We start from the raw sequence: 18,310 nt of genomic DNA, 5'->3' as shown, positions 1-18,310 counted from the left end.
TTATAGTTGAGGCATGGCACATCAATAATAGTGTGATCCAATGCGTGAGCCAGCAGTCGACTAACTTGCAGCAAGAAGAAATCAAATGCTTGAGCAGTTCTTTCCCCCACGGGTGCCAGCTCGATCATGCCCGGGCATTGCACAGATGAATTTTGGTGGCTTCATTTTTCTTCCGTCACTGCGTGCCTATTCAGCTTTAGTCGACATTCGTGGTGTCTTGACTACTTGCTTGTGTCCGTGTTCGCAGCCTTGTCTTTTAGTGTGAATTCTATGTACTATGCCCCCAGGAAAAGAGTGGCTACTTGGGCTGGTTGGCATTGCATGCTAAAAGAAATGTAGTACTTTCTTTGTCCATAGAACACTTCAGAAAAGGAGTTGGTGTGTCCTGTCTGGCTTCTTTTCTGAAACATTCCGCGCACAAAGAAAGTATATATCTTTCAGTATCCCGCTTGGGGTGCTCTTCGAAGTGTCAGAAAAAAGGAGAACCGAGGTTTTCTTTTTTTTTTTCTCTGGGCAGGTCTTCTTCACCCTAAATGGCGTCCACGTTGGTCGGCGAGAAATTGCCATGCCCCAGGGCGGTTTCTTTCCGACTGTGGGCATGCTGAGTCGCAAGGAGAAAGTAAAGGTAGACCTACATCCTCTAACAGGCTGAGAGGGTTGCAACGCCGCACCAGCGACTAACACATCAAGCGACAGACTCTGCGCCCGTTTTACATTGAGCCAAAGCAACGTACGTTGTTTCGAACTTACTGTTGGAAGTGAGCAGGTGCTGTTTTATTCGTTACCGATCCTGGATCTGCCACTTTTCTGGGTATCCTGTAACATCCTGCAGATGTGTTGAGCAGCGCTCTCGCTGGTGCACGTCAGCGGAGGTGATGAATTGTCTGGTGTGCAATGTGTGTGCGAGTGACGAATGAAATATGAGTCCGCCTTCAGCTTACAGCTGCTCACCTCGGTTTGAGGGAAACATTTTTGTCTTGAAAATCAAAAAAAAATCATCGAAGTAGAACATATGGCGGTGACTACAGTGTTACAGACGTAGGCCTTTGGCCACTGTGCCAATTTGTATATAGCATGGCAAGGTTCTTGCCACGGCCATGGGCCTCGTCCGTGAAAAGTTCAAAAAGCAAGGGCTGACTTACCCATTTTTATTAGTACCATTTCTAGTAGCTGCTGTGTTTCACAAATCAACTTGAAATATGAGAAATAGTTGGGCGAATAAATTAATGATGTGGCTTGGCAAGACTTTTGGTGCTGATTCTAGTCACGTGCATCTGGCCACTGCCCCATCACGTTTTATGAAGCCGTACGACGTTTCTATGCATGCGGGAAAGTTTGTTTACAAATTACTGCATGCAATCAAGAGCAGACTTATTTCACATCTGACTGTCAAGACTAGTGTGTAGCCACGTGAAATTTCATTTCATGTAACTTGAGTATCGTACCAGATACATAGACTGGTGCTGCAGCTTTACGTCAGAGATTACATGAAGCAGAGGAATCAGTGTTGCGATTGGGTAAATGGAAAAGTTGTAGGCACCGGCTCACTTTTATTCTTTCCTTGAGAGACGAGTCGTTTGTCATCGCCCTAACTCAGGTTCAGATCGCTGGGGGAATTGCGCATTTGGCGTGCCAGCCCCACTCCTGCATTTTTAGAGAACATTGCAGCAAGGTGTGTGCATTATGAAAGTTACCATCACTGTGCTATAGAAATGTGCCTTCGCTTGTACGCATGCCGGTCCACTTATTCTCGAAGGGTCATACGTAAAGACGTGTTGCGTCTTGTATGCTTGCAGAGCTATGGTTTAGTGATTGCATCATGTATGGAACATCTCGCATCACACCGAACCGCTTCGAGTGAATCACAAATCTTTCTAACAAAACAATTATAAACTGGTATTCTCTTTTGGAAAATCCACTGTGTTCAACTGCAAGGGTGTAGACTCTGCGCGACGTAATTAATGACCACTCGAAAAAAGGTGTCTTGCCTAATGAACTGTGTGAATTGTGTACAGTTGACAAAAGTCTTCGGTTTTTCACCCTATTTTGCTTGTTGAGAGCTATTTTCGAAACAGCAATGTGACTGCAATACTATTCTGCGGAGCCTGATGCTGTTTATGTGCTGAACTGTCTTGAAATGTGTGGCTAATTACCTATGGTTAAATTCGCCCAATCAGTCGCTATGGCTGTGAACTTGTGTGGTGAATGTCTCAAGTGTATGTTAATGTACAGTTATTTTATATTGTCTGAGGTATGTTACCTCTCTTGTAATTAGAAAAATAACAAAAAAGAACTAGTGGTTGCATTAAGAATGGCTGGGAACTCGCAAGCTGGGTCAATTAATATTGGCTCTGCTGACTTTCTTGATATACAGTGGCTCACAACAGCAAAAGTTAGCCTGTGCTAATTAATGTCATGAAGAGAATGCTTTGTGTGAGTGTGTGTCTTTGCATGTGTGCATGTGAGTGCGAATGCCATCAGCAAACTAGCCAATCCAAGAATCGGTCTGTGGGAGCCAACACCCTTCCTTGCTTGTTTTTTTCATCCTGCACGCAAGTGATACCTTACCTAATTCACGTATAAGCTCATCTTCTCAAGTCTAGTATCAGTCTAACTCCAATGTGAAAGGGAACACTCTAACACTCGTGAAGCTTTATAAGCAAGATCTCCAACACTTACCCTAATCACGGGGGCAGCTTTCGAGCTGGTAACATCGCGAGTCGCTCACAAGCATGTTGAAAAAATTGGGCAGTGCAGAGAACCGAGTACGAGAGAAATTGTGCTGGCAGCCCAGATGTCAATGCCCTAAATATTATTTTATTTCTAGGTCTCTTGGTTAGGTCAAACGAGGTGTGTAGAATGAAGTACATTGACAAGTTCCGCAGTCTTGGGCAGATACTGTGAACTAGTTATTCAAAATGCGCTACAGGAGATACTAGTATTCACTTACTATTTTGTCATGCAACTTCTAACTATATAACTTGTCACTTTTTTTATTCAAGTCACTTGTAGCTGTAAATCTGTCGCAACGTAATGGCAAAGCTACTTCGTTATAATAAAGCACATATAGTTGTATCTAATGTACACTGATGTCAATGAAGCGTAAAAGCAACACAAAAGAAAAGGTGGATAACTGATGGCTATATTTATCACAGAAATTTGACGACATTCGTTTGCCAGTACTTTAACATAAAGGGACCCTCCAACACTTTTCGAAATAGATAATCGTCGGAAGGCTTCACTAAATGAGTTTATTGCCTCACAAAAGTTTCCAGAATCCGTCCAGTACAAGCGGAGTTAGAAATATTTGTTGCACATTATAATTGTCTTCTCTTATCTCTTGTCCCAACAAACGCACTGGAAGCTGGCAGGGAGGGATGGCACGGGGAAAAAATTGAAGGACATCTTGTGAATTCCGAAGTGTGTTCGGCAAATGCCTTTGCTCATTGAGACGGAGTCGATCAGAATGGAACGCAATGCACGCATCGCCCTTCTTGCATGATTAGGCATGCTGGGCACAGTGGCACTACGCAACCAAAAGTGCAAGCAGTGTACAGTGTGACACGACCAGCAATCATTTGCGCACCCCAGTGGCGACCTGGCACCGTGCCAAGGCACGGATGGAGGGATGGAGAAACGAAAGTGAGCATGAAACATTAAAGGCTTTCACCTTGAAAGTGAGCTAAGGTGCAGGTCATGGCCTTGAGCGCTCTTTTTTTTTCTTCCACAATCACGCGCCTTGCTTTCACTGTGATCGCAAGTGTATACGCAGGCACGTGGAGGGCTCCCGTGACAGCCGCAGTAACTACGCAAGTCATGATGCTCAGATCAGCTAATAGTTGTGAATTTGGGTATATGGCATGGTGGCGTAGGTACATGGCATCATTTGTAGAAAAAAAAAAAGGAATGATCTCTAGCTGACTTCGAGAATGGACTGTAAATTTCATGTTTGGCTCGGGTGTTCTGTGTTCTCATGAGCCTTGACTATCAATTGGCAGCATTTTCCAACCATGCTCAAAAAGTGTTGCAGGGGCCAGGGCTTTTTTAAACTAAAATATACCGTTAGTGTTCATCACATTTTAATTATTGGTAACGGAAGATACCCCTACATGATCGGCAGTAACAGCAACTAAATTTGCATTTTTGAGACTTGAAACAGTACTTTTCTGCTCCAGGTGACGCAATTGCTGTTACCTTTTGCTGCATTAGTGTCCATCACTGGTGGTTTAGATATCATGTAGAATCGAAGCAAGAAAACTTGGCACCTGGAAATTTCTTGGCAGTATTGCAGTGTAAATGCAAATGTCAGCTAGCAGCATTTGAGTTTTTACTTTAAGTGCAGGTGTTCCTTTCCATGCTCAAAAAGTGCAGACGCTCCGGCTGTATAAAACAGAGGTACTTTAAGTGCAGGTGTTCCTTTCCATGCTCAAAAAGTGCAGACGCTCCGGCTGTATAAGACAGAGAATTGCAGGAAGATGTAGATTCTTGGGGACTGACTGAGGCAAAATCCCTTCATGACATCTCCTAGGTCGCTTCCTGTGTAGCATTTCACTTGTAAATGACTTCATGGTTGCTGGTAGCGTTGCTTCACAGCAAAAAAAAAAAAAAAAACAGAGCTTTTTTTTTTTTGACGTGTGTGTTGTTTGTAGCATGTGCATCGTGTTGCATCTATGGTTTATATATGTCTCCTTGCATCCACTTAAAACTGCGCTGCTTGCGTGACACTAATCTGTATAAGATCCGGATCTGGTTATGCATTATTGTAACATAGTTCACTTCTACAAGAGCCAAAGTAGAGACTATTTGGTTGTGCATAGTCGTTACTTGGAACATGCTGCTCAAACACAATAACTCACAAAAAGAATGTGACATGTGCGCTTGTCTTGTGTACATATGGGCCTTCTTTTTGTCTGCATTTCTTTGCATTCGAGCAGCGCATTGTAAGTATAAACTATAATTCACTTCATCTGCAGGCAGGGTGCAGGTACCACTCGACTGGCGTTAGTCACACCATCCAAATGTTAAAGGGACCGACAACCAACTTATATGATTCCCATTTTCTATAGCGCAGTAGAAAAAGTTACCGATCGAAGTGTGTAATCACAGAATGGTAATTCAGAAAAGGCCATGAAGCACTTGCAGTTGGAGGGCTTTGGATTTCAGGCAAGCGTGATTTCGTATACACGACACATGCTAGAAACAATGGACAGTGATTACTGCGGCAGTTCGTGCTCGTGTGCTGCTGTTTGCTGGGCATGCACGCACCTTGCGCACATGCGCTGCGTACCAACATGTTCGGCTAGTTGCTGAGCATGCAGTGCCACTTCCCTGCGCTAACTCTTTCTTTTTGTAGCAGTGCTGTTAAGCTTTTTCCTGGGATGTGAGGCGTTCGACAGAAACTGTCATCATCGTGAACCGGTGGGGGCTCTTCTCGTCCCTTTCTTCATCATCTGCTTCACTGCGAAAACGTGTGCGCCGATTTGTGCAGCGGCGGATGCAGTAGCGCTGATGGGCGAGAGAAGGAGAATGGAGGGAAAGAAAGATAAATTCTTGTTGAAAAATATTTCTTAGCGAGGTGGAATTCGATGTCGCGTAACCGCGATCCGAAAGGAGCAATTTGAACCACTCGGCTGCCCAGACACACCAGCCGAGCAGTGTGCAGTATAGCAGAGACTGCTATAGTAAGGCAGGGTGGTGGGAAAGAGAAGCGAGTTGAGGGAGGCAAGCAGGAAGGGAGAGTAAAGCGTAGCATACAATGAAATATAAATAGACAGGATGAGGGGGAAAGAGAAATAGAGAGAGAACCAAAGAAAGAGTGAGAAAGAAAAAAATAGACAAGTGAAAAAGAAATACAAATAAACAGTGAAGTAAAGGACAAATAATGGAGGAAACAAAGAGGCAGAAATAAACGGCAATGAAGAAGGCCGCCCAGCTCCATATTTTCGTCACGGTTGGCACCTCTAGCTAAGCTGCTCTAAATTTTTTTGAAGGCAGTGCAGAATTCAGCAGCGGTGCACAGTTATGTACGCATTCTGATCTTATTTTTGGCCCTCGTTCTAAAAGCATCAGACTGCATGCAGCGAAGTGAATGGCTCCTTAATTAACTTGGTGTCGAGGCTATTGTGCTTGGCTTCTTCATATACCATTATTACATGTGCGTGTTTGTCTTTTAAACACCATTAAAAAATATAAATCCTGCTCAGACCACGTAAAATATGCCCGAATCTTTCACTGTAATTTATGGCCTTTTCGTTTCCACCAGGATCTAAGCACACACTCTGGCCAGTTGTCAGTCCCTTTAAAGAAAAAGGAACTTCGTGCATTCAACCCTCGGCTATCAGTGTTGATGACGGGGTAAACGTGTCTTAACGTAAGATTTCCTTTTTTTTTTGTTTCTGCAGTGATGTTAAGAGGCAGAATAGTCAGCTAGCCACATCGGCTATTGGGTAGAAAAGGCATAGAGTTTCCTAAAATTAACTAGAGAGGACTCCGGCGCTGCGATCGTTCAGTGACCATGGGAATGATGGGTAGTACAAGGATTTGCCTAGTCTTCGTACTTGCGGGTGACAAATTGCACTCGGAGCTTCGTTTACTGTCGTGTTTTGGTTTTGTTTCGAAGGAAAAAATGAACCCCTTTGAACTTCGTCACCCGATTTGAGATGGCAAGCCTAAATGAACAAGGTGGTGCAGTGCAACTGCTGAACATTTGCTGATTTTTGTTTCCCGAGAAAACAGCTCCAAGCCATACGAACACACACGGAGCCAGAAGTACGAAGATTAGACAAATCGGTGTACTACCCATTATTCCCATGCTCGTTGAAGCGCCGTGTGTTGCAGCTTTCATAGACACTAGCGCCAGAGTTCCCTCTAGTATATGTTCAGAAAACTCTATGAGAAAAGGAGCTGTCTTGTTAATGAACATCTTCTCGTCATTGTAAATCGCTACGGAGACACTCTCTTTGTCTGGGAGCAGATATACCAGTCTTTCCTGTAATCTAGTCATTATCATGAAGTCTGGTTGCTACTTGAAAGCAAAGCACATGGCTGCCTGATTTTTGTCAGAGCGTTTCTGCTTCATCTATAAAATGCTACGCTAGCGATTGCAGGGCCACTGAAATACTTCCGTCACGTACGAGAACAGCGCCATCTTGTGGAATGCCTCTCCCACTAGCAGTAGGGAGCGCATGCTTAGCCAGAACCACAAGTGCCTTTTGTAGCTTGTCACAAGCCGCCGTGCGCGAGTATTCTCGGCGGCTGTCACAAGTGCTAGATGTTCCTTTTGCATGTGCATTATCACTTGCTCGTTTCTTGTCGGAGGTTGTTCTATGTAGGTTTTGCAAGTGTTGTGTGCTGCAGCTATATGTACGAATGGGAAGCAAGGCGACAAGCAGTGGTAACTGCGTTTTTGTGCGTTTTCGTGTCCGGCCAATCGGTGCGACATGCCTTGCGCCCTTGACAGGTGATGCTATTGAGGCTACGGTCTTACAGCGCCTGCATTTGTGATACTATAAAGAAATCAAACAGATGTGAATGTGTTGTGCAGTGGTGGCATCACATTGGCATTTTTACATTACAGTTGCGATGCGTTTGTGCTGACTGTGAGAATAAGTGCAGTGAGGCTTTTCTTTTTTTGTGTGTGTTCAGCCTGCATAGCACGCCGCCTACTACTGATGATCGAAACAGTCTGTGCCACGTATCAGAGGCAAAATGTTAACAATCTGTACGTGACATGATGTACTTGCTCCATATGTTTATCAATTTAACGCTGAACAAATCATTTCATAAACAGAGCTAAAACAAGTTCACTGCAGAACACTCAATGATAACTATAGCTATACCACGGGCATAGGTAGCTCTTGCAGTATTCTTTCTCATTTATGAAACAAAGAACATAGCTATCTCTTCTTTTCTAATACAACAATGCAAAGGTAGGCCTCACTAGCACTGACATGTGTGTTTTAAATCAAGCAAGGCTGCAGGTAGAGTATTGCAATATTAGTACTGGTAGCCGCTTTAAAATGCGTACAACTCTGCAGCTCTCTGTGTTGCTCAGTAAGCACTTCGTCACAGCTGTGCTTCGCGGTTTTGCTGATAGATGCTGTGTACATACAATGTATATAAATTAGGAGCTGAAATCTGCTCACACCGAAACTTTCTTGGCTTCTTGCATTCGCGTCATGTACTTATCTTGAAATAATGTCCGCTTCTATGGTGTTTTCGGATGTGCATGTCCCAGTGTTGGATGCGGCAGTCGGTTAACGTCTGCGGCTGCTGCTTTTGAACTAAGCCACGTGGAAGATATCATAGAAGCCTCCATTGTGTCACATAAACTTTTAACTAACTTAACATAACTTTAGAAGTGAAGTAAGTGGGCACGTGCATGCGTGTTTTATGTTGAATCAGTGTGTTACATTGTTAGTCGTTTTTTCCCCTGTTAGAATATTTTGGGCAATAGAAAGAGACATTTCAAACACGCAGTTGGAGACAGCATTACAAGCTACTGCCGACGGCACTGTGGGACTCGCTGCATATGGTTGATGCTCGCATCTGATTTTCATTATTGAAGCAGTCATGCATGTACAGACATAGGGGTATGTAATTGCAATATTCGAAGCTGAATTAAGTAGTTCCAGAAGGATACCTGAACAGCTTGTCTGGCTGTTTTAAAATAACAGCCTTCATCGCAACCGATGTAAAACAATCTTCACATCTAGAGCATTCATGTTGGAAGGCTCTATCATCACATTAAATATCAAAGCAATGTGTATCGTAAGTGCAAGTGCAGCCTTTTGAACAATGGAGCAATTTAGTTACCTATTCAAGGCTTGCCAGAAAGTGCGAGTACGGCTAAGCCAAGATAGTCTGGCTTCCCATAGCTTGATCTATGTTCCTTTCTTGTGTTTTCTGTCTGCTAGGCAAAAGTCAAAGGGGTCACTCAAAGTTCTAATAACCCACCAGTCTTGAGTAATTCTGACAGAGAATTTTGATGGAGCTGCGTGGGCCTAAGCAAGAAAGATAATTTGCGAGTAAATTTTGCCAAGCAATTATTCTATAGTCACCAGAATTAAATTTATCAGTTCATGCACAATCACACTGGGTTTACCAATTGAAATACTCGAGAACTGTTCGAAGGCGGAATTATTCGGAAAATATTCTCTCCATTACTCCAAACTTTCGAATATTTGTGCACCCCTTAACTATAACTTTAAAATTGATGCCAGCTGTCCTGTTCGTCCATAACTTATCCAAGATAAAGCCTAACATCACGTGGCTCTTCATTTTTTGCATTTTTTAAGACTGCACTTCAATTTTTAATGCTACCAGTACATAAAACCGAAAATAAAAGTTTTGTGGACCGTAGCAACTATGGTATGAAAAGACAACGACAATGTCCTAATACATGGATTGAATGTTAATACGATATTGCATGCAAAGCTTCTAGCAATTCGACACTGCTTGCTTAGACGTTTATGTGCTCTTGACGGTCCACAAGACTTTTACTCCAACTGTATGCTTAGTTTAAACCATGCCCTGATGGTGCTGTTAATTGCTGTGGCAAGACCTAATGAGCTACGACATGTTGTTGACCAGTTTACAGTTATTAGTTTCAGGAGTATGCCAATGTTATATTTGAGTTTTGCCATATTTTCTTATTAAAGTGGACTCGAAAGTGTTAGTGAGCTCTGTTTGAGAGTCTTTCATGTTTCTCTTTTCTGTTGCACAATTTAGTGCTTATGCACAGCACATGAAACAGCATTATAACTGTGTTATTGCTTCTATTCATAAATGATATCAGTCCTCTAGAACCATTTTACACTACATGAGCAATAATTCTTTAAATATTGAACTTCATGGCTTCAATGTAAAGGCAACATTAGGTAAAAAACTATGCCATTTCTCGGGGCTCTTTCATAGATGCTGTTAACTCAATGAATGTTTCGCATGGTTAAGGAAAATTGGCTCTCACCCAAAGCCCCAATTTTCACATCTGATTAATGCAGACTTGCTGACAAACTAAAAGAACCCAGAAGCGTTGCTGTAGGAAGAGACTGAGCTAATGTCATCATCAGTGACACATGTAAACCACTAGACATTTTTTTTTATTCGTAATACACAAACCACATCTTCCCCAGGCTGCATCATCATCTACTTATATACACGTCTGTACAGAACAAACAAGCAAACAAAAATCTGCCGAGAGTGAGCCCAAAAAAGGCAAAGCAAATAACGGTAGGTAAAGAAAACGGACTATGGGGTGGGGTTCTTTCGCATTGCTGACAGCAGTGTGCCTGTCAATTTCCACTGCAAACGCAAGTGCCGTAAAGCCACCCTGCATTTTTCGCTGCGAAGTAACACAATCACATGCACACATGAAGGGGAAGGGGGGGCAAAACATTCTTGGAATGTCGCATATTTACAAATGTCCTCCATATGAAAGAGGACACGTCTTTTTTGTGGTTAACGGTCTGGCGAAGCAGACCGCACAGGAGACTATGCAGTAGTGTGCAATCCGGAAGCCGCCTGAAGCTCTTCGGTCTGTTCGCTGCCGCTTCCTTCGAGAAACGTGAGCAGCAAGGGGTGGGGGGCACCACTGGAACTGTACACGAGGCACGCTCTCCACGACTGGGGTGGGCTACTTTGTGCTGTCGCCTGCGGCTTGGTCCGGCTGCGCGTTGGATACCTGCTGCTGGATCACCTTGCGCGTCTTCTCGCCTTTCCTCCACAGCACAATTTCCTGGGGTAACGAAACAAAAGATGAACCCTTTCAGATGCCACTAATGAAGAACTACCTGAAGTTGTGTCAAATTTAGGCAAGGACGAAAAATTCGTGGCCATAGGATGTCATACAGACTACATTCGGCCGGTGGTACAGTACACTTTCAAATGGTTAAAATGGAGCGCTTGGAACACATCTGCCCTGTTGGTTCGGAGCACCACACTTTAACCTTCAACCTGGATGGGCAACTGCAAGCCTTCGAAGGTATGTGTATGTGGTCACTACAACATCTGTTGGCAGATGCATATGTATGTGCGTTATTTGCCTTTCACATTCACTTTATGAAACTAGAGCCAGAATACCGCTCCTCACCTGTTGTTTAAAGTAGCGGCGCTCTTCCTCGTCGACCAGAACCAGGTTGAGATAGTAACGGACTGAGAACTTCTTGTTAATGTCCTTCATGGTCGGGGTCAGGTCATAGCCAGCCAGGAATAACCGGATTGGTATGGACTCCCCTGAATGACAGTTGGGACACAAAAGCATAAATTCATATATAGTGAAGTAAGTACTACAACAGCTTTCTATGAATACAGAATAACTTCACAATGTTACTTCTAAAAACCCCCATTACATCTGAATAACACCATGTCCTTACGCGTAATCAATAACATTGGTACTGACTGACCCAATTCTGTACTTTAATATCAAGGTTTCTTCCAGCCCCACAGAGCGTGAAAAGATCAGCCTATGCTTTCTTGTCACACTAACTAAACTGTAATGCGCCACATTTCGTGAAAGCCAATTTACAACGAAAGACGACTGAACACTATCGTACTGTTGCATATGCAAAAATGGATAACCCGACCCATCCAAATAAGCTAGTAATATATGCATGTCCTAACTGGTGCTGTAGTAATGATGGCACCATGTTGCTAAGCATGTGGAAGTTACACAGAAGACCAATTTCAATGGGGCCAAATTCAAACATGACTACATTCTTATATTTAGGAGCATGGTGATCAATGTTAACAGAATACCTCGCGTTTTACTACAATCGTATTGTTGTTCCAGCTCAGAAAAAATTAGGCACTATCTTAAACTAAAGATAAAACCAGAAACAACCCACCTCTAACAGGTGCACCATCCATAATTTCATACTTGGCGATGGTCTCGTTCTCGTTGAAGATGTTTGGTCCTGAACCGGTCGTCTCGCGCTTGATGATGGCAATTTCCATGTGCTTGATTTTGATGCGGACCAAGAGGAAGTATATTTTTCCCACTATGACATCCTTGAGGTGGTACCTGCAGCAGAGGCAAAGTTCACCTCTTAAAAGGGACCTTGCAACACTTTTCCGAGTAACCACTGAATGACTTTATTAAAGAAGTTCATTACCTGGCGAATTTACCGCCGCAAAAATTTTCGTTCACTTGTGAGGTACAAGCAAAATTAAAGAAATTTGTCGCACGCCATAACTGCTTTATTTTTTTTTTCTCGTCCTGACGAGCACGCTAGAAGCTAAGCAAGTAGGAATGGCAAAGGGAAAGGAATTCGCGTCACATGCACCATGACCTTGAGTACTTTTTTTTTGTGCGTAACTTATTTTCAGTCTGATCACGCGCGGACACGTGTCAGCCTCCCACAGTAGCCACGGCAACCGTGCAGCTCGCGATGCTTAAATAAGCCAATAACCATGGATTCTGGTACGTGGCACGGCCATTTGTGCATATGGCACCGCTTGTAGAAGATAAGTGCAAACTATTTCTAGCTTACTTCGAGAATTCATCGTGAATTGCAGGGTGCCTGCTGCGCTACAATATTTGGCTCGCGTGTTCTCAAGAGCCTCTACAACCGACAGTGTTTTCTGACCATGTTGAAAAGGTGTAGCAAGGCCCCTTTAAAATCCATTCATGCATGGTTATGATGATTGCTTACAGTGCAGTGCCATGTAATGAAACTGCGACAGATCTCTTGCGAGACAAACCCCACAGTTGGTATTTTCTTCTGGTGCTGCCACATCACACCAACTCTGTAATAATTATAGGGGCCCCTTAACGTCCAACAATTGCACACATTACAGATAAAGATGCACATCACTATTGTGACTCTTGTGTAAACAAGGCAGCACTTTTTGACGCACTGCAGCCACGACTTTGAAACGCAATCTTCTGCTCTTCTCCAAGCTTTTAATTTTTGACATCAGCAGAAGAGTGGCCGTGACATTACCAGGGTAAAAGCTGTTGACTGGTGCAGCACCAATGTTATGAAAGCCCACACAGTTTCCAGAGAAGACAGATTCTGTCCTGTTGATTGTGCACAAAAACTTTTCTGGCTTTAAATTCATTGTACACTGGCAGCCACCTTGCAACGCACAGTATAGGAGCCCGGACCATGTACAACAATATTCACACATAACAGCCCCTAAACGCGGCTGCATGAAAGAGGAGGACGAAGTGAGTTTTTGATTGATGCTGGACTGGCGCCATCTTGCTCGTCGAGTTCTGTGCATTGTAAATAGATTATTAAAGAAGTTACTCGTAACATTATGGGTGGAGGTGCGGGGTATAAACCCGGTCATGCTGTCCAGTACCAGCCTAGAGCCCAGTTGATATAGTACCTTTACATTATACAACAAAATGTGATCGAGGCTGAATTTCTTGACAGCAAGTGGCTCCTTGTAGCAATGGGCATAATGGAGCCAATAGCCATCAAATAATTTCACTGATAATTTAACTATTTTCGCTATTTCATACACAATTTCAGTGGGTGGCCTGCATATGAGAGCTGTCCTCATGTACGGTGGGCGGACACTGTTGCACTCACTTGGACTTGTTGTACTCGAATTCAATGTGCAGGCAATCCTCAATGCCCACTTCCATTTTGATGGAGGAGTTAATCTCGGGGTAGGATGAAAGCGTGTGCACCACTATGTCCAGCTCCTTGACCAGGTCAGTGAGGCGGCGCACGATCGTGACTCGCAGGAAATATCTAGACATAAAGAGAGGCTCAAAGTTAAACCTTGACACCAACCAAGCACTGAAACTTCATGCATCAAACGGAGGACGGTGTCTCAAATGTGTGACCCGAACAAAGACATCGGCGATCGTTTACTATGTGCAGAACATCAATAACGGTGCCCAGTTTCATACTCTGTGCAGACCTGCCATACCATCCATGCTTGCAAATGCTGCTCCGCAGTTCTGTTCAGAGTGAATCACTGCACACTGGCAGTCGTCGTGCCTGGTAGCACAAGACCCCCACAAAATTGATCAATAAATTTTTCTAGAGATTTGTTGGGGCATTGACAAAATTCAGCACCAGATACCAGCAAACCTGAGGGAAATTCAACAGTAGCCTGTTGAAAGAGTGTCCATCTTACAAACTCACAATTCTGTCAAAACAGTTACAGAACTGATACAAAACAGTCTCTTGCTAAAACAAACTGTCTACCATTCAACCGCCTGTTACACCTGGATAACAAGTGTGGCCCCAAGAGTGATCCTGTAAAAAATTTGACTCTTGAAAGCTGCACCAACTAAATATGACAAAATGTTTGCACATACTATATAGTTGGAGTTGTGCATCACAAATCGACGGATATATAATCGCAGCAGTGTAACTATGTGTTGAGAAGAACAGATGCTTGGGTGAGTTTGTAGAAACCTATGATGGCACTTGGAAGTGCAAAACAAAGGATGCACAAGAAAAGAGAACCAGAAGAGAAGAGCGTTCACTTCAAGTTAAGTTTGTCGTGAGCGCTCGTCTTGTCTAGTTCTCCTTTTTCGTGTAGTATCTTGTGTGTTTTGCAGTTGTGCAGTTGTGTTTTTTACAAAAACCTAATCATTACTTACCAAATGAAGAAAAGAATGTGAGGAACATACAAAAGCTTTCTGACGAGCAAGTTTAGGGAAACTCACCTTAATCGGACGTTTGAGCCAGTGTACGACTCGTACGGTTTCTCAACGTTGACAAATTCAAAGCTGTAACTGGCATTCTGAGCCAGATCTCCGGGTCGTGCCAGCTCCTTGACCAGGGATGCAAACTCGTGGTGATTGCCGCGATCATAGTAAAGTTCTGGAAGAGACATTCGACAAAAGGTCATGGCGCAAGGCATGCAGTCGAATAAAACTGCTGCCACAGGAGTTAAAAGTGAAGGTTTTCAATGTGATTGAGGTTGGAACGCACGTGCTCAACACACTTGTTCAACATGTAATGTAGTTAATTAGGCCAAGGAAAGCACAGGGAACATTAATAGTCATATTCTTAACTGTGGGCTCCAAACCCACAACCTTCGAGTTTACAGGTTCGTTAGTCAACCATTCGAGCTATAATGGAAAGCAATTCCCTATCTACTTTGTTCGAAATTTACCTACACGTGAAACCTGGGAGTGTTACCCAGAGTGATGGTAGCTAAGGCAGCATGGCATGTCTGGTAGGTTCTGATCTAATCGACACAAAGGGTGTTTTATTATCCACTTCAATTCATTTCAATTTAAGACATAATGTAGTAGACTCATTAAGTTGAACCTGGAGAGACCAAGAAAATGTGTTTTGTTTAACAAGAGTTATGTTTATCGAGAGTTGAGTGGGTTGCAGTGATCAGGTATGAAACCAGTCATAGAGGTTAGAAGGACACTAAAGTAAAACAGGAAATCACTTTAGAAGGGAAAGTCAAGATTAAACTTTCACTTTTAAATCTATCGCAGAAATCTACGTGCATGAAGTCATTGATTTCAAAGTTTCTTTTTGATATTTTGAAGACACTAGCTCAACAAAATTTTCTGGAACTTGGCATATGAAGTCAATGGTCCCTTCAGAGTACAATGTACATCATTTTTACCAATTAGGAAGTACACGTGACCTTGTAGATACCTGTCTACAAGGTCACGCGACCTTGTAGACATGTGACCTTGTCGAAATTCATATAATCACGGCATTTGGTGCAGTAACATTAAAATGGTGTAGCCACCCACATTTCTCTGTGTGTTTTCTGACTTATCAAGTGTTGTCCTGCAGTAGAAAGGGGTTTTCAATAGTGTGAAATTGTAATTTACTATTAAGAGAGATTGTTATCCTCTTCAATGTCTCTTCAGCAATTGCATTTAAAAGATTTTTTTAGTCTACTCTGGTTATACCACAGTTAAATGCAACAATTAATTTACCTGCTGCTTTCCATAGCCTCAATCTGCTTGATTTATTTGCTTGTATGTAACAATAAAACCACCATAATGAAATCACCCATTCTTTGTTTAGAGAATGCAGTTGGCTTACAGAAAATATGCCTCAAAAACCAAACCTCTAGTGACTGTCCAGGTATGCACGTCACAAGACCGCCTTGTGACGTACATGCCCTGAACATTGAAAGGCTGTCTCGTAATGTTCAAAGCATAAATGCATTTGAGGTCGATCAAGGATGTTCTGGTGGCAGAAGGAATGTTTGATTACGTATAAAGGCTTGCTTTCCAACATATGTAAGCACTCTTTACAAATGGTTAATCATGACGCTCAGCATAAACCATGACGTGTATCAGAATGAGAAGAATTCTGCATACGACCAGCAGGTCAGCCCAATAGCATTTTTAAATGAAACCACTCTTGCCTATCTGTCCGATGAACTCGATCTTGATGCCCTGGTGCTCCAGCTTAGAACCTGGCTTCTTGAGGGTTATGTTCACTTTTCCGGACACCGATTCACCGTCATAGTATAGGAGGTGTTTCTCTTTCTTGCCGTCTTCCGTTTTGATCTCGGCCATCTTGCGGTTTTCCGTGCCATTGAGAATTATGTCAATGTCCGCGCTCTGCCCGAGCCCGAAGAACGCCTGCAACGAAACAACATGCAGTGCGACATTAAGAGAACAATGGTTTGATAATTTTTAAACTCCGTAGTAGCTCATTTTGAAGCAGACAGACACCTTGATATCCCGGCACCTTCACCCGAACGGGAGAAACGAAAAAACTGCTAATTTCTACCAAATTACGATGTCAGGTACCCAAAAGTTTTTTATCGTGGTTGGGCTAGTCGGGTGCCCTTCCCATAGTGCCCAAGGTGTGTAGTAGACAAAACAGCCTACTACTTCATCATTTTTTGCATGCACCATCTTGCAGTAAAAGCACTATTATTAACGCGATTTCGACAAATTGGGCAATTTCTGTTTAGGGAAAACATTTCGCGATTCCCCCCCACCCCTCCTTCATTCATTTCTTCCCGAGATTTTCTACTGACATCAACGGTAAATTAGCTTACTTTTTATACCGCCACAGCCTTACACTGACCTTTGCAACGGGTGTGCGCCATTCGGAAGGAAAGACGACACAAATCATTGCGGGCTGAAACCTCTACATATTGCAACCGTTGTGGCTGCTACAACTGACAGAGGTCGGAGAAGATCTGGGGCGGTAATGATGAAAAATGGTTTAACGCAACCCGGATGCGACGTTGCTCTGTGCTTGCGTGTCCGAATCGACCGAGATCGCGAAGGTCGCAACGATCGCCCGTAATGCGCCTCGGAAGGGTACCGACCATTGCTCGCAATGTCATCCTCGCCTTCCGCCACGCCTTCTGTACGGCCTCGGAACGACGCAGGTGCGCCTGGCGAACGTCACCACTCGCAGACTCTTCTTCTTCTGTTGTCATATCCTGTCGCGGAACACACTGTGGGGGGGGGGGGGGGGGTCCCGCCTCCCGCTACTTGACAGCGTAGAAGCTCTCGTAACGTTATTCGTAGACGACAGACGGGACAAAAGCTTAATCGCCGGGTGAAACAAGAGACGTTCCGTGCGTCACAAGTACATTTCCATGTGCCGAACTTGAACATCTGCACTCGCGGCTAAGACGCATCGTAGGACAACGGACCAGGGTTCTTCAAGCAAACGGGTGGTTGGGCTGAGTCTCTACGTACGATGTGCGACCAGCGGCGCCACGGCAAGCCGTCGACGCGACAGGGGTCTCCGGTTCGCCAGGCGCCGATCGCACGGTCGAGTCTCTGCGCTTCGCGCAAAATGCAAAGAAGAAGTGGGGAGTCACCAAAGACGCCACGCTGTACACAAGAGAGCCGCATAGCAGCGAGTCCGTAAGCGGCAGTGATCGAGATTACGCACGGATTAGCACAGCTTAGTGGGCGTCGCTGGAGAAGCAACGGTACTTTCGACAAGACCCGCGCCGACAGCGAGCAACACGGGGGGGACGGGACGGTTTTTTCGGAAAGCCATCGCAACGTGTGCACCGCACTGCCAGCGTTTCGTCGGCAACGGAGACAGCACGATCGAGAACCGAAGGTTACGAACAGGTATATACAAACCATTTGCACGGCTTTTGTGGTCACCCAACACACTTCACACCGCTGCTGACTGCACGCACCCCTCAAGTCATGCACACTTTCGCCCTTTCCCAAGATGGCCGATTGTAGATGATATGCAGCAAGCTGAAGCTGAAAGCAACGTTGGCTGAAAGATCGTGGTGGATAGTATCGGTGTTATCGATAGGATATTTCAGCTCAGTAAATGTGCACAGTTTGTTCCGATTGATAAATCAGCTGTCCCGCTAGTGCTACTCTTGTGGCGCTTACTACAGCGCATATACGGGGGTAGATGCGCGT

General features: G+C 44.0%; 2 protein-coding genes across 6 annotated transcripts in view; one reads left to right on the top strand and one right to left on the bottom strand.

Annotated features, from left to right (window-relative positions):
- The window catches only part of LOC119181241 (SPRY domain-containing protein 3), a 38,196-nt gene extending 28,520 nt beyond the window's left edge, over window positions 1–9,676 (top strand). For 2 of the 3 annotated variants that reach the window (XM_075875443.1, XM_037432438.2), the window contains exon 10: window positions 518–9,676. In XM_075875443.1, the coding sequence (XP_075731558.1) occupies window positions 518–652 (135 nt within the window). In that variant the 3' untranslated portion in view covers window positions 653–9,676. The remainder of the gene's footprint in view (window positions 1–517) is intronic. The other variant, XR_005111172.2, reaches the window with a different exon arrangement.
- Window positions 9,677–10,079: 403 nt separating this feature from the next.
- On the bottom strand, window positions 10,080–18,252 carry Vps26 (vacuolar protein sorting 26). 3 transcript variants are annotated; one of them, XM_037432451.2, is made up of 7 exons: window positions 18,014–18,252; window positions 16,315–16,534; window positions 14,633–14,789; window positions 13,539–13,703; window positions 11,844–12,019; window positions 11,090–11,232; window positions 10,080–10,735 (listed from the first exon to the last, which is right to left on the bottom strand). In XM_037432451.2, the coding sequence occupies exons 1-7, from the start codon at window positions 18,014–18,016 to the stop codon at window positions 10,634–10,636; spliced, it is 966 nt and encodes a 321-aa protein (XP_037288348.1). In that variant the 5' UTR covers window positions 18,017–18,252; the 3' UTR covers window positions 10,080–10,633. The 3 variants fall into 3 exon arrangements, with proteins under 3 accessions (XP_037288348.1, XP_037288346.1, XP_037288347.1); XM_037432449.1 differs by lacking the exon at window positions 18,014–18,252 and adding an exon at window positions 17,236–17,364; XM_037432450.2 differs by lacking the exon at window positions 18,014–18,252 and adding an exon at window positions 16,989–17,146.
- Between the last annotated feature and the right edge of the window lie 58 nt (window positions 18,253–18,310).

Source organism: Rhipicephalus microplus, chromosome 10 (genome assembly GCF_043290135.1).
Source record: "Rhipicephalus microplus isolate Deutch F79 chromosome 10, USDA_Rmic, whole genome shotgun sequence".
Lineage (NCBI taxonomy): Eukaryota > Metazoa > Arthropoda > Arachnida > Ixodida > Ixodidae > Rhipicephalus > Rhipicephalus microplus.
This window is presented reverse-complemented; position numbering and strand designations above follow the sequence as displayed.